General features: G+C 39.9%; 1 protein-coding gene across 1 annotated transcript in view; it reads right to left on the bottom strand.

Moving 5' to 3' along the window:
* rngtt (RNA guanylyltransferase and 5'-phosphatase) overlaps positions 1-25028 on the bottom strand; it is a 92620-nt gene that overhangs the window by 53815 nt on the left and 13777 nt on the right. The window contains exons 9-10 of the mRNA XM_075459376.1: positions 12419-12554; positions 9123-9194 (exon numbers count right to left, since the gene is read on the bottom strand). Coding sequence (XP_075315491.1) covers positions 9123-9194; positions 12419-12554 — 208 coding nt within the window. The remainder of the gene's footprint in view (positions 1-9122; positions 9195-12418; positions 12555-25028) is intronic.

A 25028-nucleotide genomic window follows, 5' to 3' on the forward strand; every position in this document is an offset into this window, starting at 1 on the left:
ATAATCGACCGACTGTCGCAGTTCTAATATAAACCTTTCATTTAAGCTGCGACACACCCAAAAACATCTGGATTTGGGCTTTGAAACATAATAGTAATAAATAATAATGATAAAACAATGAAAAACATGCTGAAAGATTTACAGCAGAGCGTTATTAATCAATATTCTGGGATATGTATCGACAGACTCTGAGCAGGAAGCTGTGACTTGGGGGCATTTGTATTCTGCTCCGACTGTTCGGTAAAGGCCATTTCTCTTCTAAAGAGCTTTTATCGTCTTCAGATGGGAGGAGGAAAAGCATTTCTATTCCAGTTAGATGAAGAGGTGACCGGTAGTTTGTTACGATTAGATGGAATTAGACTATATTGCATACATTCATTAAAACAGAAAAGGAGAATGAGTTTCAGTGTTCTAGTCTTTTGAACGTGCATCAGTGTGAGAACATAACGTCTACTGCACCTGTGAAGAAATGAGTGATGAACACTCTTATGTCTTCCATCAACTATCCTAGTTCCAGAATAAAGACTGTGGCATTAAGGAGTGAACTCAAGGGCTGACCAAGGTGTCTGAATTTCAATACCCATCATACCTGCATTTCCATAATCATCTAATATTGTCAAGAATAAACAGTTGATTAACTGAGAGAGGAATAAAAAGTCATTTTTACCCGCAGGCCTACAGTAATGATTTTTTTTTTATTTTTCATATCTACTTAAGGAGTTGATGGTCCAACTCAAGTAGAGGGTAGATTAAATACTGCAGGAGTCAGGGTGACCAAATGTTTGCCAGGAGATCAGCCGTAACAATTTGATAATCAAGCAACAAGCCATGACTGCGACCTAATGACTGTTTCGGTGTCTGTCCTTCTAAATATAGATTAACAACTTCGTACGGGCAATCAGGCAACTTCAAATAAAGGTTGAGGGGGGTTTTAGCTTGAGGAACTCATTTTTTGTACATCCCTATTGGGACTTGTATTTCTTTCAGGGTGACAGCAGTAGCCACACTACATTCTCCTGGAGCAACAGCTGGTATCGTGTCCCACACATTCAACACCATCTGTCAGCTGTGTCATCAGGACAGAACGAGATGTAAGTGTGGATGATTCAAGGCATCTGCTGTCCACCATTGTTCACGAGGAAAACACGGCAGATCAAAATCTTGCAAAGCCAACATCACAGGGGAGAAAGCTCATTTATATCAGAGAAATCACATAGAAATTTGGATTTATTCATTTCTGCTAGTGTGGGTAAACTGAGCCAATTTGTATGAAAAATACAGAGAGAATAAGAATAAGATTCCAAAGATCCCCTATAAAGATTTCTTATAGCCCTCATGTACACATATATGCTCTAATACACGTATTATTGGGCGTTTATTTACACATTTCTATATTTCCAAACGGACTCTACTGAAGAGAATTCACCAAAGGTTTCAAAGATGAACATATTGTTGAAAAACTACCACACAGAATAAATAATAATGAGTGTGAGTTTAAGATAGAATCATATCCTTTAGTCCAACAATCACATCATATAAAACTTGTGGGTGTATCTGCTCCTCAACGTAAAAGTTATGAATTAAATGAATAAGATAAAATACATGAAACCAAGTATATTTAATCTGGTTGATTTAATAACATTCAAAGGTCAGAAAACTTCAATTAAATATCCCAACCTATGAACAACCTGGAGTGAGAGCATAAAGAAACTCTAAATATCTACACACACGTGAAAAGATGATCATCAGTGAGCAATATTATTAGACATAAAGGCTGCTCAAGCTTGAGGTTGTAGAAGCTGAAGAATGGGCTCAAGAGGAAAGCAAAAATAGTTGCAGTGCTGGAAATCCTGTCATGGTTCATTTGGGATAAACAACATACGCTGGTGTAAAAAAATCAGCAGTGGGCTTGAGCTATATTAATAAGAAGGATGAGCAGTGCCTTCCTTTTATGAATTCCTCTCTCTTTGCTGTGGGTGTGAGACACTGGGATCAATAGGTGAACACCTTTCCCCACAGATTATTACATTTTTACATGCACAGCACAGATTTGAATCAGACTTTGAACACAACCTCTTCCTGTAATTAACTTTATTTCACCATCCTCCACCTTTACGCTAAGAGCTGAAATATCTCTCTTTGGCTTTGGATGAAAGTTGATTTATGTCTAAAAAGTGGACTGACAGATCACAGGCAGAAATCTATGACCATAGTCTATCTGGTTATAAATTAAGAGATTCCCTTAAGTGTTTTGCTCTTCCATGAGTCACTTTCATACTTGGGAGGGTTGCTTACGTCTTAGACAGAAGATCAAAAAGCAAAACTGACACTCATATAGAGCACAGACCTGTCAGATCACTATTTCTAACAACAGTTGTGAGATATTTTAACATTTCTTAAACAGAAATTTAGCTTCATGACGTCTCTTTGTACATACACCTCATTTATTGAATTATCCTCTCATCTAATATGCCACATAAATGCAAGAGCACCGCACTAACTGCATCCTGTGTTGAATTATCAGGCCATTTGGTCATGTAATCAGGAGAGTTATTACCTCATAATCAAGACTAGAACACAATTATCCCAACAAAAACCACCTTACGTCTTGTGATAAATGTCCACGTGTTTAGCAAGGCAATGTATGTGAGGACTGGTGTCATAATCATGGGCAAAATGCAGAACAAAGTCCCAGCACAATGACTTTGACGTTATTTATGAGCAATATATATAGTATGTGGAGTCGTCTGTGAATGCACTGTTGGCCACGAATGTGACTGTTACTCACTAGAGGAATCTAATAGGCCTTTTTCACAGCATTTATTATGATTTAAAAGAGCAGAAAGGCAAAGATTGTTGTTAGATGAATGTTATTGCTAGCTTAATGCCATTAAGTGTTCCAGTGTATGAAAAAGACTGCACAAGACAGTGATCCCTTAAGTCCACCTAAGGTACTGCTACAGAACAATCTCATAACCTTTCAAGTTTTCCCTTATTTTTTCCAAACTTAAGAGTTTTTCCAAAGAGTTTTTAAACAATACTGATAAACGTTAAAGCAAATGCAATAATTCACTAAAAAGAACAGCGGTTTACACTCTCAAACATTTTTTATTTGACGTTTTCACCCGTTTCGGGGACAAACATTACTGAATGTTGCCAACTTGTTGTCAAGTTTACAAAAAAAAAAATCTCCTGTTTTAGGAGATTTAAAGAATGCTTGAGTTGAGCAATGCAAGTTCTTTGATTTCTCTGTGCATTTATTACAATTCAGCATGTACCGGTAGGTGAGAAAATCCAGAAAATGCAGGTGAATGCCTCCACAGTCGCCTGGAATATTGATTACCCACAGCCCACATTGCTTGTGAGACTGAAAGGTTGGGTGTCTGGTCAGAAGCGTAGGAGCCCCACAGGGGACTGTTCTCTCACTGTTTATCTCTTCACTCTGTACGCCTCAGACTTCCAGTACGATGCAGTCATCTGTAGAAACACTTAGATGACTCTATTGTTGTGGGGCATGTCAGCGGTGGACAGTGTGTTCACCTAAACAAGAGACTAGACAGGGAATGCAACACCAAGGCTGTGTACAAGAAGGGACTCAGCAGAATTTATTTGAGGAAGCTTAGGCCCTTCAGTGTTTGCAGCAAGATGTTGGATATCTTCTGGGGTGGATAGCATAGTTTTAGGGGTGCAGCATCAGAGCCAATGATTCAAAGAAAGTGAACAAAATGATAAATCAGGCTGCCTGTGTGCTGGGGACTGCTTTGTAGCCCCTTGAATCGATTATCCCAAGAACACCGCATGAGCTGCTCAGAATAATGGTCAACAGTGTGACGCCCAAACAAAACATAAAGCGTCTTCAAGTCAGAGGCTTCTTCAGGTCAAATGCAACAAGGAGCTTTATTATTGGTGCAAAAAAAAAAAAAAAGACATCTTTGATAACCTGCCGCTGTTCCTCCTTGTAATTCTCGCATTCTAAACAGAGGAGGACCATCCCCGCACTACTGTGTCTCTGCACACATGGAGCCAGCATAGTGGAATCAGCTGAGTGATGACAGCATCGTTGGTTAGCGTGGTGCGTTCCGCTCTGCCAGCTTCATGTGTGCAAACACACACAAGGTGGGATTGTTTCGCTTTTGTTACTAACCCCCTCTCACCGCTGACCTTTCACACATGAAAAAAGTGAAATAAAATGCAATCAGTCACATGAGAAAAGTGTGTAAAAGGTGGCTAATGTTCCCCTAAGTCCACACTGTAAATCTAAATACATAATCGATAACAAAAGTAAAAACAAGCAACTGAGCCGTTTTGTTCATTTTGTTATAATAAGACTGAAAAATCCCATTTACACAACTATTCAGACTCTTCACTTAGTGATGGGTAAAAGGAACTCTTAGTAGCAAAGGTAGCCTCTTGTCCTCTTGTGAATGATCCTTCAAATTCGATTCAATTTTCCTTTGGAACTTTTTCCCTTTCATCAAGGCAGAAATGATCAAGCTCAACCAGGTAGGACAGAGCGGGTCAGTGCACAGACGTTTGGGTCTCTCCAGGGATGCACTTCTGGTTTCAAGTGCAGACTCCGATGATTATCCTCGAATGTTAGACTGGACATTCCTGGCAGCTACTAAACACTCCCATGTCCTCTTTTTGATCTATCTGACCATATTGTTGTTACACCTACCAACGTACTCCCACCTTACAAAGCAATGATAATGCTATGTTGTTCAAGTTATTTTACTCTTTGAGGCGTAAGGAGCTGTCGCTTCAGCCTGAAATCCTCAGCACTCTGTCACTCAGGATTGTTCCATTTATCTCCGCATCCATCTTCCATCTAGACTGACTATTCTCTGTTGTCTCAATTGTAGTGACCTTTTCACAGAAATTAAAAGCTAAACTGGATGATGCTGCCATCCTCATGTTTGATTCTGGTGTTGGTTTTAACGAGGTGATGATCGGCACCTGGTTTCCTCCACACATGCAGTTGAGAACTGTAGACAAACAGCCATTCAGATGCCTTTTAAGGCTCCCAGCAGGCTGTTATGTGCCTTTTAGTGGTGAACGGCTTCTGTCTGACCACTCTATGATGATAGGCTGACTGGTGGGGAATTGCACTAATGGTTGTCTTTCTGTAAGCGTCTTCCATCTCCACAAAGATTCTGTGGCTCTCATTCCTAATTACCGTTGGCTTGTTGGTTACCTGTATGACCAAGACCCTTTTTCTCTTTCTTTTGCCAAATCTACAAAGTCTGTTGATGGTTAGAAAATTCCACTTTTTCAGAATGATAGAGGCCACTGTGCTTTTAAACACTGTTGTAGAGATTTTCCTTCATCTTTCAGGTCTACAATCAAATGTTTCAAGTTAATGGCTTGATTTTTACTCTGACTCCCACCATCAGCTGTAAGTCTTTAAAAAGACAGGTGTTCGCATTTCAAGAACCACTGACAGAAGTTGGAAGCATCAGAACTCGGTTGCAAATGTCTTCACATGGGGCACGAAAAACATTTTGCCTTTCTTCACTTCTAAACTAGATGGTGGGGAGTATCAGCTTATAAGCAGGCAGAGTCATTACAGTGACATGTGTCACTGAACCCCCTGACCAATGTATGTGTCGTTCAAATCATTCTCACCTATAAATTGTCTAGTTGTCTGCACTGGAAAAAATGCCCCTCCAAAAATAAGTTAAAAAAAACAACAAATACAAGACGTTTTTGCTTGAAATAAGCAAAAAAAATCTGTCAATGGAACTAGTGAAAATCAGCTTGTCAAGATTTCTTGAAATAAGATGTGATATTTAGGACTTTTGAGATAAAAGTGATCTTGAAATTAGCTTAAAAACCTCTTCAAATGTCAAAAAAAGCTTGTTTCATATGATATGTGACTCAAAACAATTTGTTTTCAAGACTTTTTCATTTAACAAGATATTCAAGATGTATTGTCTTCAAACAAGTCCCTATATCTTGCTGAAATAGTACTTGTTAGGCAGTTGTGTCTGATATTAAAGGGGAACTCCGGGGCATTTGAAGCGTGTTTCCATTGCTAGAGGTTGTCAAATAATGATAGTATGACACAGAGAGGTGCGTATCTGCGCTCCCTGTGTGAAGATCGCTCTGTCCGCACAGCATGTCATGCGAGGCTAATACGTGGTGGCTAAGGGGCAAGCGCTAACCCTTCCACGTAAAACAACAACTTGCACACTGCAGAAACGTCACACCACTTTATAACCCATCCGACAATAAAGTCACAAGCCTTAACATCAAAACCATTTGCATGGTTCTCACATTACTGGCATGGGGACGTTACAAAACAACTTTATAAACAGCATGTCACTCACCGGCTGGTTGTAGGCTCGCGCATGTGAAAGCCCAGAAGAGTCGATGGAGAATAATCCCATATACAAAACAATTATCTTCTCTAGAAAAACTGCGTTCAAGTATTTAAAACATTACAACAATACTTGCCCAGTAATATTCTTGTAATGTTTTAAATACTTGAACGCAGTTTTTCTAGAGAAGATAATTGTTTTGTATATGTGATTATCGTCCATCGACTCTTTTGGGCTTTCACATGCGCGAGCCTACAACCAGCCGGTGAGTGACATGCTGTTTATAAAGTTGTTTTGTAACGTCCCCATGCCAGTAATGTGAGAACCATGCATATGGTTTTGATGGTAAGGCTTGTGACTTTATTGTCGGATGGGTTATAAAGTGGTGTGACGTTTCTGCAGTGTGCAAGTTGTTGTTTTACGTGGAAGGGTTAGCACTTGCCCCTTAGCCACCACGTATTAGCCTCGCATGACATGCTGTGCGGACAGAGCGATCTTCACACAGGGAGCGCAGATACGCACCTCTCTGTGTCATACTATCATTATTTGACAACCTCTAGCAATGGAAACACGCTTCAAATGCCCCGGAGTTCCCCTTTAAGTGTAATGACATATTTTGACTAGAAATGGGACAAATATACTTGGTAAGACGTGTAAAAGGGCGAGTTTTGGTCACAGGATCCAAGGTGTGTATCCCTATCACGAGATCTATAAATCACAAATATAAACAATATCTGGGATAAACTATCAACTTAACTAATCTCCTGAAAGAGAGAGCCATCATCACCAGGGGTGGTGATACACTGCAGATTTAAAAAGGTATATGATGGGATGTAACTGCCGAGGAGCTGTAGAAAATCATCCCTGTGTTGCTGCTGCAGGTCTGAAAGCAGTGATGCAGAACAAGCAATATTTTTAGGTCAGAAAATCCTGCATAGCTACAGACTGTACCTGAAGACAAACCTTTCAAGTGGAAGTAAATGGAACTGATGTCAGAAAAGTTGTCCTTACCTCAAAAGATAAGACCTATGTGGGGGATGTTGTATACTTTTTTTTCCCCCACTTGTTAATCAAGCCGAGCCAATTATCTTGTCTAATTCTGCGTCTAAAACGAGACCGTTTTAGCAAGATGAAAAATAATGAGGTCAATCAACATGTCAGCACATAGGCGGTGATGTCAAGCGCAAAACAAAAGCTCTCTGCAAAAATGAGCAAATAAAAAAAAGAATGGGGACATACATGTAATTTTTGTTGTCTTGTCAGTTCCCCCACAGTGGAGGAGCTGACAGTGACAGACAACCAGCAAAAACTTTCTAAACAAAATCCTTTTTTAATACTCCACTGCAGCAAGAGTGGTATCAGAAAATGTCCTCCACATCTCAGGGGGACAATCAAGTTCAATCAGTTACACGGTTGGCGAGGTAACTGTATATATCAGCACACTCGTCATCAAAGCAATATAGGTGTATATGCTGACATTACTTATTTCTAGATCAAACTCTACAAAAGTCATAGAAAGCAATTCTTTTCACACAGATAAATAACCCAACACAGAACAAAGGCCACTCATCTCATTACACCGTAACTGAAAGCACCCCCGAATTGTGCAATACCCAACTTACCAAACAAGCAGGGTGTCACATTTGGCCATGGGCCGGGCAGATGGTGTGTTCTACCTGCTGCTGTATTGCTCCCCTCCCAGGACGAAGCCTGAGAGCCAAGGCGCAGCCCACCACAGATAATGGAGAGGCTAATAATGGCCAGCAAGGATCAATACAACAGTGCTTTACTGATGGCTTGGTGGGAGTCATGTGGAGATGCTAACCCCTGCACCATCTTACAGACATTCCCCCCCACCACTGGAGTCTTCATTGGACTGGCTTGCTTATGTGATCCAATGATCGATGGAGAAAAAGAGACCACAGGCAAACGTAATAGCCAACTCACTCACTCCTTCCCTCCCTCCCTCCCTCCCTCCCTCCCTACCCTTCATCCCAAGGTATTCATCGAGTTTAAGGAGCAGACACAAGGGCAAACCGAAGGCTCAGTAAGTTGTCTCAGTGTCTGCCTGTTTGCCATTGGCACCGTGCATATTGCTTGAGGGAGTGAATTAATTTGCAGTTCAGAAGAGTGCTAGCAATGAACCGCCTTGTGTTGTCCTCAAGCAAACACAATGCAACAGAAGAAGAAAAAACATAGGAACAATGGACTGAACACCAGACTGATTACAGTCCAATTTGAGTAATATAAACAGATATGACTAATGCTTAATGAATTGCAATGATAAACAAATAAAAATAAGTCTATGTAGCTTAGCATAACCAATTTAAGTGGCAAAAGCTTTAAAACTTAACTCACTCATGAGTGGATTGGACACAGGTTAAGGATGTGGGGGTAAAGCAGAGCCATCTCCCCCGCCCCCCATCAACATCCAGAATGAAAAAGCTCTGTCATCTCTATGCTAATGCCGCACAGCCTGGATGAGCACTGCTTTGCTGCCTGCTATCAACTGGGAATTAGATTTTTCAGGTTCGAGCCATGAGCAAATCCTATTCCTTATCAGTGCCTCTTCCTGACACAAAGCTCAAAACTTTTCTCTTACTGTTTGTGCTTCAATCTGCTGACTATAACCCAAAAAAATGACAAACCTCTTTGCCGAATTTAAAAAAAAGCAGAATGCTAAAAAAAAAGAGCTGCAGATGGACCGCAGAGTTAATGTTTCCAATGTGTCCTTTTCTTAGTCCTTAACCTGGTACATTTTCAAAGGGTAACGGGTCATTCTCAAGAGCTCAGGCTACTCACATTGAATTTGATGATGTCGTATATCAAATAGCGAGGGACTGGTTGACCATTCACCTTGTCGATGATCATCTCCTGCAGGGACAGAGACAAAGGACAGGGTGAAGACATAAAGATCTAAAAGGATTAAGATATATAAAAGATCTAAAATATGATTGAGTGTGAAACAAAGAGAAAATATAGAAAAAGGAAAGTCTTGATAAAAGCAGTGTCTCAAACAGATTCTGCAACATGGGACACTACTGAGCACTCTCCAAAGGATGCGTGATGCGGAGCGGGAGAAGCCTGCGGCAATGCAAAGGATAGCAAGGAATTGGGGAGGCTTGTGGTGTGTGTTGGTGCGTGCGTGCGTGCATACGGGTGTGTCTGTGAGGCAGGCTCTGGTGAAGGAGGACATGAAGCAGAAATAGAACTACACATCTATTATGCAAGGCTCTCAAGCTGAGGTCAGGTGCAGCTGTGCGGAGCTGCAGGACACTCAGACATACGACTGGTTTTAAGAGAAGTGTTACACAACCAAGAGTCGAAGTAACAGCTAAGAAAACGAAAGCCTAACCACCTTTGAACTGGTGTAAGTAAAAGAAGGGAAGCATCTTTGAGAGTGAAGGAATGAGTGAGGCACTTCAGTTAGAGAACTATACTTTATCCCCCCATGCGATATTCAGGAGACGAATTATGCGGTCCTGTTGCGACCGACAGGTAAAGATGTAGCGAGTGAGATGACTATTGTGTGCTTCTAAATCAACCAGATACATAAAAATGGTGATGTTGTAGGTGGCAGCTACAGGCATGTTTTAGATGCGTCAGCAGTCAACAATGACAGTTCCTATAAAAAGCTTAGAAAAATTGCTTAAAGCATCAAATATATCAGAACTCAAGAAGCATTTTACATCAAAAGAAGAGCAAAATACAACACCAAAAGAACTTTTCCGCTGTAAAAGATATTTTCTCTCCTCTTCTGGTGGGCTTTGACAGAAGTTTGGATTTACCAACTGGCTCCACTCTGCTGATCTGATTGATCGATTGATTGATGCTTGACCATGAGAGGCAACAGTGTCATCGTGCAGATCCAGTTGATCCCTATTAGGCCAAAACAAGATTCCTCCTGTGGTGCTGTGCCAAAACCCATTATGTGATGTGAGCACCACTGCTGTCAGATACCATTTTAATTACATGTGAAAAGGCCTGTCACAATCAATAAATTGCAAAACAGTGATTATTGAGGAAAACAATGATCATGTCTTCGTAACTGTCTGCATAACAGCTGGGCAAAGATAAACAGTGGTCAGTATTGACCTTATAATGACGTCATCTCATTGTACTCATGGCTAATCTTCCATCTGCAATTTTTACTTACAAAAGGATAAAACATAGCCACATTTTTCTCTTTACATTTCTGTATTACTTTCCAACTAATAGATTTGGCACCAGATTAAGCTGTTGATATTGTCACTGGTTTTAACAGAAGAGAAAGTAAGACTGCAGCTGGGGTGAGATGACCAAGGCTATGGCAAACCATCCATCCATCCATTTTAATACCCGCTTAATGAAACTCAGGGTCGTGGGGTCCTGGAGCCTATCCCAGCTGTCATTGGGCGAGAGGCAGGGTACACCCTGGACAGGTCGCCAATCCATCACAGGGCACTATGGCAAACACTTAGCACTAAAAGAGATAACTCAGCAGCTTTCTTGCGTAAATCTATCTTTCATTCGAGTCTTCTAAGAATTATAAGATTATTTAATTATTTCAGTTTTGCAAACAGGTTGGAAATAAGAGGAAACAGCTAGAATGACATCCACTTTTGTCTTTAGCTAAGGGCAGAACTACACAGACAAAATTTAAATTCCAAGGGAACTTTCCTCCAAAAGGTAGTGTTTTTTTTGCCAAATTAAATCCCCAGCTTTGTATTTCACCAGAAAAGAATGGAATTTTTCAATAAACTTTGACAAAATGGGATATTTTAGTGGAACCAACATCTAGCAGCTGAGTGCCGCCTTTCCAACGTGACAGATTGCAACATGAGCACCTGCATCTTAATGACCACTGGTGTTGCTCTATAATACAGAGTCATGAACAAAAATAATTCATATCCCTGCAGGCTGATGTAGCTTTTCTTCACATCTCACAGGACAAAAACACCAAACATGAAAAGAAAAAAACTGGTACAGAGGAGAAAGGCAGTGAAGGAAAGGCATTCATAGCACTGACAGAAGGAATGGACAGACGAAATAATGTAATTCCAGAAGGCTGCCATTATTGTGCTTCTGCAGCACAAAACCATTGTGGAGACAGACAGCAGCAGATTAATACATTAATGAGGTCAAAGAAGGCCGCCAGGAATTCAGTCTACGTTGCGCATTCTTTCAAAAAATTGGAACTAAACTTGATAGAAAACTCAGAAAAAAGTACTATTAAATAGCATGTGAAGACAAGGACCAGTGGTCTCGGGAAAACGATCCCAATCAGACAACACAGCAGGGCTTCTCCAAGGCTCACCATAAACCACTAAACACAGCCTCTGTGAACTGAGAGAATCATATACGGAGGAATAAATGTGAATCAAAACAAACTTTGCAGCAATCTAAACACACATCAGCGCTGCTCCTTTAAATGGATGGTGAAAGACTGCAATTAGATGCCCTGCCTGTGTGAGGAAACTCAATTCCCCCCATCAGTCAGCAAGTGTTTAATAAAGAGGAAGCACACGCCTGTTTTGCATAAAATTGCTTCTCAGGGCAAAACAAAAGTATGACATGTAACTTATCTCTTATCTATAAGGCAGGATTACCAAACACAAACACTGACAGTTATTTATAATCAACCCTCTGTCGACATCAATGTGCAGCAATTTCCTTTCCTATGTTTTCCCATGAAGCAAGTGTTGAATGAGTCATGCCTCTGCACCTGCTGCTGGGGAAAGGGGGCAGAAACCTGTGTGATAAAAGCCTGAGTCTGCTATTACAGCAAAAGGTTAAGCCATCGATCCCCGTGCACATCTGAGCACTACAGCAAAACACACACGGGAGTCTGTGTAACAATTAATTAGCCATTTCTCCAGTACATGAATGATTATGTTCCTGTCAGCCTTCACACTGAAACATGCTCTCATTTCAACTAAGGCTTGACAAGTGAATTATATGCAAGACTGAGCAGCAACGGCATGATGGGAATGTTTCAAATTCAGAAACGAAGAGGACACGCAACCCTTGTCACGACATGGACAGTACAACTTATAGTATTATCATGAAATGCAGCAATTCAACAACAAGTATGTGTACACGGAAGATCGAGAACTCACCCCATCCAGTAAAGTATTTGATAAATGGACACGTGGATCTTTCCGGAAAGGAAACTCTAGGTTTGCTATGTGGAAGATAGAGTTGTCCCTGTCGACCATGTAAACTTCATTTCTTCCATTGATCAGCATCATGTACCTGCGGAGGAAAATGTTGCATGGTTATGTAACAGCTGACTAACTGTGAAATATACTAACAATCCTTCTTCTTTCCAAAACTTTCCAAATTATACTGTCGAGCCATACCAAATAGAGGAACTTTTTGCAAGAAATGATGTCACAGTGGAATTGAGCTTCGACATATGAAATATCACCACAATTCGCACATGTAGGCTGCTATCATGGGTAAAGCAAGCTGTGGGGCCCAAAAGTGAGTGTTTCAGTTTATTCTGGAGTCCAGATGGATGTTTTGCCCAACTGGAGAAAATTCCCTAAAGACATTAATATGGTATGGTATCCACAAGAAAGGAGCAGATGGACGGACAAGTCATGGTCATGAGTGTCCAAAGACAGGAATGCATTTTATTTTTAGTGTTTATGCTCAAAAACTAAATGAAACTGCCTAAACAGGACGGTGAGGGGGAACTGTGAATATGCAAGCAGGAGGTTATATTATTCGAACTGAGCCCCCACAACACTCATTAAGAAATGGGCACAGAAAAAAGAAATACAGGAATTTGAAAACATCCAAACTACTGATACTGTTCGACATGTAAAGTTGCCAGCAAAATTTTCTAACCCCCATCACATTTGGGTTGAATCATTTTGCTGGCGACTATTGGACTCATTGCTCATATAAAAGAGATTAGTGAGAAAACACATTTTGAGGGCTGCTACGTGTTCCAAACCTGATTAAATGGTCATTATGCCTGCATGAATATTCAAAATATCAAATTTTGGATGCTGCTACAAGTCAGAGGCCCAACTCCAATTCCCCCCGTGTTCTGTAGGCTGCGCCACAGGATAGGGTGCCATGCTGCATTTGACTTTTGGAGTGTGAACAGAAGTGTAAGACCTTGCAGTGCTATGATCATTATCTACAATAACCTATACATTAGTAACATACTGTCAAAGACACAACACAGGCCATAGTAATCATCCAGCCCTCAAAAGGGCCCCTAAAGTTTTCAGATGCAGACTGTAAATGGAGCAGCAGTCCATTTTCTAGGGAAAAAGTTCAACCATGGTGCTTGTGGCTCAATTTTGAGAACCCATCTCCCAATCGACAGGCACTCCGAAGCTAGTAGTAGGGCCAAAAAGTCATTTTCAAGATGGCTTCACTAAACATCTCCTTCTTCTAGGAAACAAATGGATGGTGGTTATCGCAGCTACCAAAAAGCAGCCTTCTGTCCCATTCGATATCTGTCAAGAGTATCCCAACTACAATATGTTCACACATGCCGACTACATAAAAGCAGCCTCTTATTATTCAGAATTGATTCAACGTGCAAAAATGAAAATTTCCCTCCCAGTCAAACTATGTTTGTTTTCTTTGGGGCCGTCAATTATTACGACCCACGTGACGCTTTATTAATACATTTGGCATCGCTCTGCTCTAAGGCAATTCCATCAGACAAACAACGATGCCTCTAATCTTCTTAATTTTTTTTTAATATGGTAATCATACTATAAAGCCAGATTGCTCTGAGCAAAGAGGAACAACACTTGAGAATTGGGCTACACTTTGCTTTACAAAACAACAAAGTCTGTATGTCTCTAATGTGCAAATGAGTTGTGTTCGATGCGAATAGACCAAAATGTGAAGGCGTAACAGCTTTTATTATGTCGGTGAAAAAAAGAAGGTTCAAACACAAACCTTCTAATTACAACATACCACCAAAGCGACTACTTTTCCTTTTATGTCGCTTTGCTGTGTGCAAACATAAAGCAGTTCGGATCAATCCGACTGCAGAATAAACACATTTCCCTCTCTAACTTTTACCAGCCACATCTCGTGCAAACAGGAGTGGCTTGACTTTAAAACACTAGTTTTCTTAGGTTCACAAATACCGATATACAACAAACTGTTTTGGGAGGAAACAGTTACAGAACTATAAACCAATTATCCATCTTCTTTGAAAAGTCCCTAGCTGCCTTTCTCCAACACAAAAAACTCTTTTTATGGCTTTTAGGAGATTAGTCTGTCTTCAATTTGCCTGATTCAGCATTGGTCCAAGTTCAACTAATCCATGCAGGGCTTCACAGGTGAGATAGAGACTAAGAGGCACAAAACTAAATCATTCCCTTTCCATAAATCCAACCTCTACAGGGACAAAAACAGAAAAATAGTGCACTGAAGTCCCATGCCAGCATTCCTGAACGAGACAACACTTCAAGGGATTTAATGCTACGCCATCTATCATATCTGGTATTTTCACCTTATTTTGGACTCAGAAAAAGTAAGTACAATTTGGGAAAATCAGCAAGGAAAAAAGACAGAAGACTAGTGGAAAATTACTTTTTCATCCTTGAGCACACTCGTCTGAGAGATTCAGCAACATAAGATTAGTGACTGTTAGACAGTTAAAATGGCTGCCAAAGTAAGCCAGTCTACCAGCATGGCTCATGATATGAGCGCTTGCCTAGTGTTAATTGGACTCCACTCTTCCTCTGCATTATGCTCACAGGTGTGCCGGGCTTCCGGTGCATAAAGCATATAGACCCCTCATACTTTACCATTTGGATTGCCTCATTCCTCCATCTGAATAATGATAAACTGCAGTGGAGGAACATTTTCATATAACCTGAGCACACACTTCAGGTGTGAGCCCAGCTTTCCTACTTTGATGGCTAATCTTCTCCAGGAAATACACCGTGAAAGTGATCTTTTAAGAATTCTCATTGCAGCCGATCTGTTACTAAATAAACAGTCCATGAACAACAGTCATCCAAGTTATTCCGTCTTAACCCATTGAGGCCGGGAAAGCATTGCCGCATTTCTACCTTTAAAGCCAGGGGCGCTGTTGCGTTATTCTACCTTTAAGGCCGGGAAAGCGTACACGTCTTTTTTCATGTATACGGTTGTTTTGCACCAATTATTGACCTCTGCGCCAATTAAATGCATTATAATAGACACGTGAGAGTGTCGTCATGTTCCTCGTGTCATTGTTTTGAAGTTAAGTTACATCGAACAAGCATGGAGGACTTTCAGTGGGAAGACATTTCAGACGGTAGCGATTGTGAGGAGTGTCTTGGCTTTGATGATGCTGATGAACGTGCTGACCCAATTGATCGAGATTTATGGCTAGCACATATGTTTGAAGATGACGATAACGACGAGGATGATTTTGAAGGGTTTGAAAGTGAGTGGAAGACTGACAATTACCACCGTAATCGACGGAGAGATTTCAACCGCACACTAGGGGTGAAAGTCAATTTACCTGCAGATGCCACACCGTTGCAGGCATTTAATCATATTTTTACTGAGGAGCTTTGGGCGCATCTCGTTTCTGAGACGAATAGATACAGTGACCAGTTACTTCAGACTCCAGCTCGAGCAAAGATGGCAAGGTGGTCACAAGTAACTGTGCCGGAGATGAAAACGTTTATTGGAATGTGTATGGGCTCCTTGTGCTGCCAGTACCAAGAGACTGGCGATAAAATAAATAGATAAATAGATAAATAAATAATTTAAATATAAAATTTAATTTTATTTAATTTTATTACTGTTTTCTAATTGAAAATAGCGCTGTTCCTGCACTTTACTTTTTACATTTTCTATTTTTGTGAAGGTGTATGTAAATATACTCAATTTCCAAAGAAAGCCACAGGTGTAAGCTCTCAAATACTTTTTGAATTTTGTTTTTATCTGCTACAGAGGCTGAGAAATCAATCATTTAGTAGGCGTTGACACAATTGCTGAATTTCCAGAAAAACATCAGGTTTTAGGGGCTCTTTCTGAAATCGCCCATAGGTTTTATAGGCATTCTTTTCCAGGCGTTTTAGGCCTAAATGGGTTAAGCAATCATAAGCGGCTCAATTTGAAAATATTAATACATAGCACACAGTATGTTTTAATTTGATTGGGGCTAAATTAGCCAACATTACACAGGTCATTTGAAAATCTAAATGGCAAAAGGGAAAAAAAAAAAACGATATAATCCAAAGATGCGTCATCAAAGCCTTCATCCAAATGTTTACTGCTGGATCAACAAAGTTTGCTGATCGCTTCGTTGGCAAACACAGAGGCGGGATGTTGAAATGACTAAAGGCCTTGATCTTCCTTTCTGTTGGTTCCCTACAACAAGTTTAAAGAGAAAAAAAGAGAAAAAAAAAAGAGAAAAAAACATTGCTGCTGCATTGTTTCCTGCAGAACTGTCTCCAACTGTAAGAGCAGCAGTTAGCGCTCAATGCTGAGTGATCTTTAATCAGCTGGTTTGGTATCATTTCCTTTGAATGTGTTGCTCTAAATTTTAAATAAATTAGCCATTATCCAAATAGTGTGGAGACATTCCCTCTGACTGTGAGATCCTGTGTGTTGGCACTTAGTTTAACCACAAAACTGTAAACCAGTTCTACAAGAAGAGTATTTTTATTTTAGTTATTTGTATTGCTCGTAAAAAGCCAAATGTCTACCAAAAAAAAAAGGCCAAAGGAAATTAATTATGTTTGTTATTTACAATAATCTTGTTTTATTTGTTGAGAACTTGATATTTGCCATTTCAAGTTCCTTTAAAACATGTTGTTTTGAGGAAGAGCTGGATAATTGTGTGTAACTTAAATAGTAACTTTACTATAATATTTAATATTCTACTTACAAACGTATACAATTAGCGTCACTCGTAGTGCAAAATTTAACTACATTTCTTAGGCTTCGGCTCTTTAACGAGAAGGCACTCAAGAAAGAAGAATGAACTGAAGTCGGAAATAGATGTCTAATTTATCCATTTACACATTTAGTCCTGCTGTATTGCAGAACGTGAAAGTTTAAACACAACTAAAAACAGAAGTGCATAACTTCTCAACAAATATGCAAATCCATACCATGTGAAGTATGATTTAATGGCTGCAAAGACTTGAAGGAATATACATCTTTGCATAAAATAAAATCAGTTGACTGACTGCAGAGTAATGAGTTCCCCAGACAAAGCGACACATTTCCCACACCTGCTGTGACTCCACGGTTGTAACAAAGGGATTAGATGCAATAAATATGCCATCTATGCCAACTGGTAGAAAGAAGGAAACTTGAAAATATGCCAAGTTTGAGTGTGAGAGAAGTTTAACACCAGCTAAGAATAGTCTGCAATGATAGTAGAATTGTGCCTTCAACCATCAGTCTCATTATGAAGAATATTGTCTTGTTGTTGATCTACATCCTCTAAAATGTCACATAATGGAAAAAAATGCCAAAAACAGTATCTTTGCAAGCCAAAATAACATCTTCAACAAACAAGAATATACTAATACATCAATTTATTTGATGAATTGCACTGGTTAGGCTAAAAGCAGAGAATTAAATGAATAAAGGATTTCAGCTGTAGATAATGACACGACAACATGTCCTAATGATGATCACCATTCCAACGCTATGTGAGCTAAGGGATTAAATACATTTTTGGTAGAGACGATGGTTCTTTTCTGAAAATTTCCAATTGCATAATTAGTGGCTCTTTGGTGAGAAAAAAAAAACTCAACACACAAAATGCAAACCATTCATAAAACTAAGGAAAAGAAAGGCCAGATTTTTCTCCTAAAAAAAAGAATTAATTAATTAAATATAAAAAGAAAAAGAAAGCCTAATTGGTTCAAGGATGACATTCTTTGGACAGTGAGACTAAAACATACTGTATCAGAATAGAAAAAGAGTATTGAGAAGGCTTCAGACAGCCCGTGATCCAAAAGAACACACAACATCATCTGCATTTATGTGGAGGCAGTATGATGACCTGACTATTCATGGCTACCAGTGGCACAAGTGCGATGAATTCTAAGGTTTAAAGGGCTCAGATTTAGTCAAACCAAGCTAAGTTCAATGTATGGAGCTTTTCAGACGGACAATGACTCAAGACATAATGCCAAATGTTCGAGACTGCTCCTAACTTTCTCTGATGGGGATTATTGTACATGTAAGTATTGCCAAATTCACTCAAAAGAAGCCTTCAAGTTACTTGCATGGTGCTTTAATAAGATGACGCTGCAGATATAAAAATCAGGATTTTACGAGTTGACACCTGCTCAGAAGAAACAGGAAAAATATGTGAATGAGAGCAGCTTTTCCGGGAATTAGGCTGTATTCATATATACTCACATTCACCTGTTTTTCATGAAGATGCAAAGAGATGAAACGTTAAAACGTGTGGTGTGTCTCGACCTAACTGAGTGAAGTCAGTGAAAAAAAGCCAAGATATGTAAATAAGATCTATAGGAGATTCTTTGGTGAGGTCCATGGCTTCCAGATTCTCAACAAAAGTATCAAAAATGAATGTTTCATTCATGGTTGCGTTCATTTGTCCAAAGACAAATACATTTTAAAGAGCTACAACTCCTATACCTTCCAATTTGTTTGTTCAATTAAAAGCTGACAGCCTGAGGTTCATTATAGAAATGTACATTTATTCTATTTAATTTCGCAGCTAAAATAACAAAAACAGCCTCTATGATGGCACAGAAATGCACCATACCTGAGAGAAAACCCCACGAATAAGTCATGATACATAAAATAATAATTAAGAGGTTTTAGTTTCCTGGCATAACAGTCCTTTGAAGTATTTGTACATAAAAACATTCCGTGTGCTTTAAAATGCATGTTTTATGAATGTGAAGGTGGAATTCACTCCCTTTTGAGTTAGTTATAATTTCAATGAGGTTAGATCATGAGCGAGTGGAATGAGAGGTTTGACGTAGAACCCATTTATACCCCTTACAGTCGAGTGCTTTTCAGGCACGCTGGCCAAGGAAAGCAGTCATCATAACACACTACTCGGTTAAAAGAGTACAGTGAAGAGCTCAGTGTGATGAGTCTGACTCCTTCCTCCTTCACTCAAAGACAGAAGACAGCAAAAAAAAAAAATACAAACACAAGCTTTGCGATGTAAAAACAGGGCCATCCAAAAGGCTTGCAGAAACTGCAAGAAAAAAACTAATGTGGGAGGGAAAGTGGAAAAAAGATGAGTGGGCCAGATATAGCTGCACGTCCATTTTTGGGGTGGGAGTAGACACAATGAACGCATTAAAAAGATACAGAGGCACTGAGGACTGAGTGAGGGTACAGTAAAAGCCTGGATAGATCCGTTTAGGCATATACTGATTCCCACAGACAGGAGGATCTTCCCTTGTTAAGGGATAGTAGCTTTCATTTCACAGGACCAAGTGGCAAAAAGGATCAAACCGATAGGCTGAATGTCACAACTGAGAAGATCAGTCATCCAGTGAGGACGCAACAAGTCTGCACTGAGCAGGAGTGGCTCCCCTGCTGTTTAATTGGCCAGTTAGCCATGGCTAACGCTGTCAAGTGTGTTCAGAAGAAAGCAGGGAGAGACCATTAGTTCACAGCTACTCTCAGTGGTAGTCCTCTTCATCACAATTTCACCTGATTCCTCTCTTCTCTGACGTTACCTTCGTAGCAGACACTGTATTCCATCCTTCTGACAAATTGAGAATTATTAAATATAATGTGCTCCTTTATGCACACAAGTGTAGGTCTCACTCCTCCTTTGCTCTCTCTTGTCCTCTAATGGGTGCTGTGAACCTTAAGACTTTATCCTTACCCCCTGAGCCACGTCCCCCAGGCTCTTTAGGCCTAATGAGGCACAAACAGCCGATTCGCCGGCTTTGCAGGTCCAGTCCTGCGGCATGACTGACAGCAGCCGAGCTCCAGGGGAGGGCTTAGATAAGATCCAGTAGCTTTGCACATCATTAGTGATAGTCTGCTTCTTCTTTTTTTAAAGAAAAAAAAAAAAAGAAGCAGTCAGGATGATTTTTCCATCTTAGCCAACAGAGTTAAAAGGCAAAGAAAGTCAAGAGGAATTGTAAGTTTTTTGCACATACAAATACAATCTGAATATGCCAAATTATCTGCTAATCTGAGGAATCGCATATTGTTTCATTACATAAATAATTCAATGAATAGTTGATATAATCTTTTAAGTGTCTGGACTGGGTTACACTGATTATTTATTTGTTTATTTGCACTAGTCATCTTGAAACCAGCAGAAAAAGAATGACAGGGAGCAAAGTAACATCCTGAGAAAAGGCGTAGCTATGAATTCTTCTCAGTAACTGAGCAGCTTTCAGTTTTAGTCCAACTCACAAGGTCCTAATTTGACTGAAATTCCAATTTTGTTCAGTTTTGAAAGGATTTGGAAATAATTTAGCTATTTTTGCTAATATATTTAACAGATACTGGATCATTTCACGGAATATCAGTTTGAATAGTAAAACAGATTTTAGTCTCAGCCCTGCTGCATACGACACCTTTGCAGAATAAATCGCACATTAGTATGGCTCGTCTGATCTGTGAGGGGCTCCAGGGCCTCCGACTCGCCTTCAAAATTCACATGAAGGGCACATTCCTGTTTCATCAGCGTAGATGGCGGGCTATTTGCTGCGAAATGCATTTGTGATGGATTCTTTTCCCTAAACTGTCAGAGGGGCAAACTTTGACAACGCGTTGGTTTTAACAAATGCAGTAATTGAGCTTAGAAAACACTCCCCCCCCCCCCCTCCCCCCCCTCCCCCCTCCCCCCCCCTCCCCCCCGAAGGGTTCGACTCTCAAACTAGGATCATTCGAAAGTAACATTAAGAACTCTGCAAGATGAAATCAGTCACATTGTTTACTCTCAAGAGAAACCACAAACACAATAACTTAAAAGCAAATTAGAAAGAACCAATATCGAGTTCTACCATATTTGAAGAGCAAAAACACGGTTAAAAACGTCAATAAGAGATGAAATGGGGAAGGTCAAAATGTATCCACTGAGCAGCTAAGTGCTTAACCCATTCAGACCTGAGGCTCTGTTAAAAAAAAAAAAAAAAAAAGAGTTTTATTCACCCGTCCCTTCAAACTTTTCATATCTCAACCTCAGCAGATTTCCAACACCACAGAAAAGGGGCACAAATGTACATAAATGGCAGTAATGCAATCTGGCCTTTTGTTGTTACATGCTGTGACTTGGCTTCTCTCAATTTTTTCTAGTTTTTTCCCCCTCATTTTCCAAGCAAATTGACAGCAAATTATTACTTGATTTGAAAAATTGTGAAAACCAGTTGGTCAGAAAAACAAAAGACATGGATATCCAAGTGAATCAAGGGCAGTCTATAGATGCAAACCACAGCTCTTTGCTTTTCCAGGGAGCGAAGGTGCGCACTGACGGGTACGGTTGCTCTGACTACAAAAAGATGTCAGACACTTGTACTTGCAGCTGGTTGTCAACCCTAACAGCACACAGACCACTCCACACACACACACACACACACAGAGGTTTTGTTTCCCATTTCTGCATCACTGCAGATTCAGTTGGCGCTGCTACAACGAGCAGCTAATCCCAACCTCACTGCAGTGTGAAATTAAGTCAAGAACGGTCCAGACAAACCGAGCTGAGCCGCACCATGTGACTGAACAACGGGATGCAAGTCCCACACAATGCAACTTGTATTTGTGAGCACAGAGATTTGTAGAAACATCAGCCTGGAAGAAAGAAAGATTTTGTAGACTTCCAAACAAAACAACGAGCTAAGCACAAATAATCATGTGGAATAACCACCAAGCAACGCCAAACATCCTGCTCAAGTGTTTCTTAAAAGGACGGCAACACATTTCAGATTTTTTGTTTAAAAGCACAGACTAAAGTGGGAGCACTTTAAAAGAGAAATTCAAGAAGTGAAAGACTTTCTCCCAAGTTCACTTTTACTAATCGAGTCCAAGTTGAGCAGCACTGTTTATTGAAATTCCCAAAGACATAACTGCCCCCCTGCATCCTCCTCATCCTGCTTATCGACTTCGCTGAGGTTTCAAGCTAATCCCAGCTCTGAGAAAGGACTCTTGAACAACACGATTAAAAACCCAACACAGTCTATGTCTCCCCTCTTGACATATCCACTTGTTTTGCTGTCCTCTCAAAAGCCCATTAGAGACCAAGCTCTTGATAGATAGCATGTAGTGATAGTTTTATAGCCACTGTATGGCAGATTTAGCATCAGGGATGGCTGCATACCATCTTTAGGTAAGTAGTTTTGCTTCAGCACTTTGTCATCATCCTGCCTGCTTTGAGCTACTGAGCAAGGCAGTTTAGCTGTCGGAGTTGTTGATGCACAGCCCTGCAGTCAGAGCTTACTGACAGCAACATTACCGCTTTTAAATTAATTTGCTCCCCTTTCCTGTAAAATATTTGCCCTAAAGGATAATTAAGACAGTTAAAAGTAAAAAAAAAATCAATTTCAAGACAAAGGGAACCTTTCTGTCCTCACAAGGCTAACAAAGAAATCTGAAGGGATTCAGAAAAACGACCTCTGGCAATATTCAAAGAGGAAAAAAATCTCTGCTGACCACCTTGATGAGAAACATTTCCTATTAAAAAGCCATTTCGGGTCTCAAAATGCCATTGGACAGAACGTGGGACATTTAATACTTAATTCTCTGCACAGTCCATGCAGTGCATGATGAGAATGAAGAAATCCAAATCACACCGCTCCTTTCCAGTCAATAAATCACACCAAACATGCACACAAGTCAAGCCCGAGCAATCTTATGATATGCTGCATTTTCTTCACATCTATTTTCTCAATTCATTTTCTATCATGAGATTTCAGGATTAGGTAGCCCGCAAAAATACTAAAAGTAGAGTTGGTGCTTTTATAGTGTTGACCTCGATCAGGTGATAAATAACTACACTGAAAAATAGACTCCCCTTTGTATTTATTTTAACAGTTCATCTACATGTGGTCAAGATTTACAGTTTCTCATCAAATTGCCTCTCAAAGTTACTTTTCTGTGTAAATGTACCAAATTAAACTTGCAAAGTTTAAGAACAGAGCTTTAGCCAGAGGGAATAAGGTTTAAATGATGGTCTTAGAAGTTTTCAAAGCAAGGAATAAATCAGGTCTATTCGACTGGTTTTGGCTTTGAAAATGAAAAAAAACTATCAGCAAAGCAGCATTAAAACAAGCTGTCCGTCACAGAGAGGCTTTTCTTTCAAAAGCATTTCCAAATCCTTGCGACCTTGTGAATATCAACTAAAGAGCAATTATCCCATGTGCAAATTATCATATCATCTATTGGACTGCAAATACTGCGCCTCACTTTTCAAGGGAAATGCTGCCAAAACAGACAGAAACGACAGTATCAGGAAGAGGACGCTGAAACTGTAACTACAACAGGACACACAGACAGTTGATCATCTAGCAGATTAAACCTTCTGCACAGACTGAGGTGAAGACCACTCCTTGTTTAAAATGCAACAAACGTGGAAATATTCTCACGGGAGTCAGACACAGTGTTGTCTGCTGCCACTAAACTCCAAATGACTCTGGTGTGTGAGGCATGTTGGTCTGAGCCTTGATTCTTCAAAGCTACAAATACTGTCAATTTTCAGGTTCACAACAGATTAAAGATTGTGTTATTGGATATTTTTCCTTTCGTCACACTGATAAAATAATCGAAGCAACAATCCGTCGTGTTTTAAAGTCATTCCAACTGCTCCGTGTCACGTAATGATTTTGGTTTCGTCTGGTTTTCTTTAAGCTGGTATTTTTTAAACAGTTTTATAAGCTTCTTTTTTTAAAATGCCCAACCTGTTTTACCTTATAAATATGCAAACTGAAATCTAATGAGATCATCTACTTTATACAGGGCTGCTGTGGTGCTTCTGTTATGCTGCAAAAACAGAATGAAAGGTACATTGGGACTAAATTCAGATGCCGCTGAATACATCTTTGGTGCTCCGCTGTGCATTTAGAATAGAATAGAATAGAAAAATACTTCATTCATTTACGTCAACAGGGCAGAGCATTGACTGGAAATAAACAGCGGTACCCAATTGCCAACATAAGGGAATACTGTTTATCGTATTGGGATGACACTACAGAGGGAAGGTGGGGCAACTTCTTTCCTACAGACCAAAATGACTCATTTCTCATCGTTTTATGATCTGTATAAAAATCATTATCCTGAAAAGTCAGCAGAACAATTAAAAATGTCCATCTCATTTGGAGATTTTCACATCCCAAAAAAATATGTGAACCAGCCGGAAACACTTTTCTTATGGCAACCTGATTTGATGGCTGCTGTTGGCAGCCTACAGTTGTTTTTACACGTGCACGGCAGTCCTAAAAGATTCCCTGGAGGGGTGGCGTAACAAATGTAGTAGCTGTTCCTCCTAATCATTTGACTGTAGGTCAAACCGCTGAAAATAATTGGTGCTTCATATTCTTTTCTGTTGACCTGTGTGTTGCTTTCCACTCACTTGTCGATATTGTGGATACATTTAGATACATACTGTATTCATATAGACATCAAAACAGTCATGAAGGAGCCTTATTCAACACCTTTCAAGTGTTTTGAAGAATACTCTGAATTCCACGTTGGTTTTTGCATCATGCATAGCCCACTTTGTGCTTTAGACCGACGCCCTACCTCGCATTTCTAACTTTGAGCCCACATTCCCTGCACTGCATG

Source organism: Odontesthes bonariensis, chromosome 24 (assembly GCF_027942865.1).
Source record: "Odontesthes bonariensis isolate fOdoBon6 chromosome 24, fOdoBon6.hap1, whole genome shotgun sequence".
NCBI lineage: Eukaryota > Metazoa > Chordata > Actinopteri > Atheriniformes > Atherinopsidae > Odontesthes > Odontesthes bonariensis.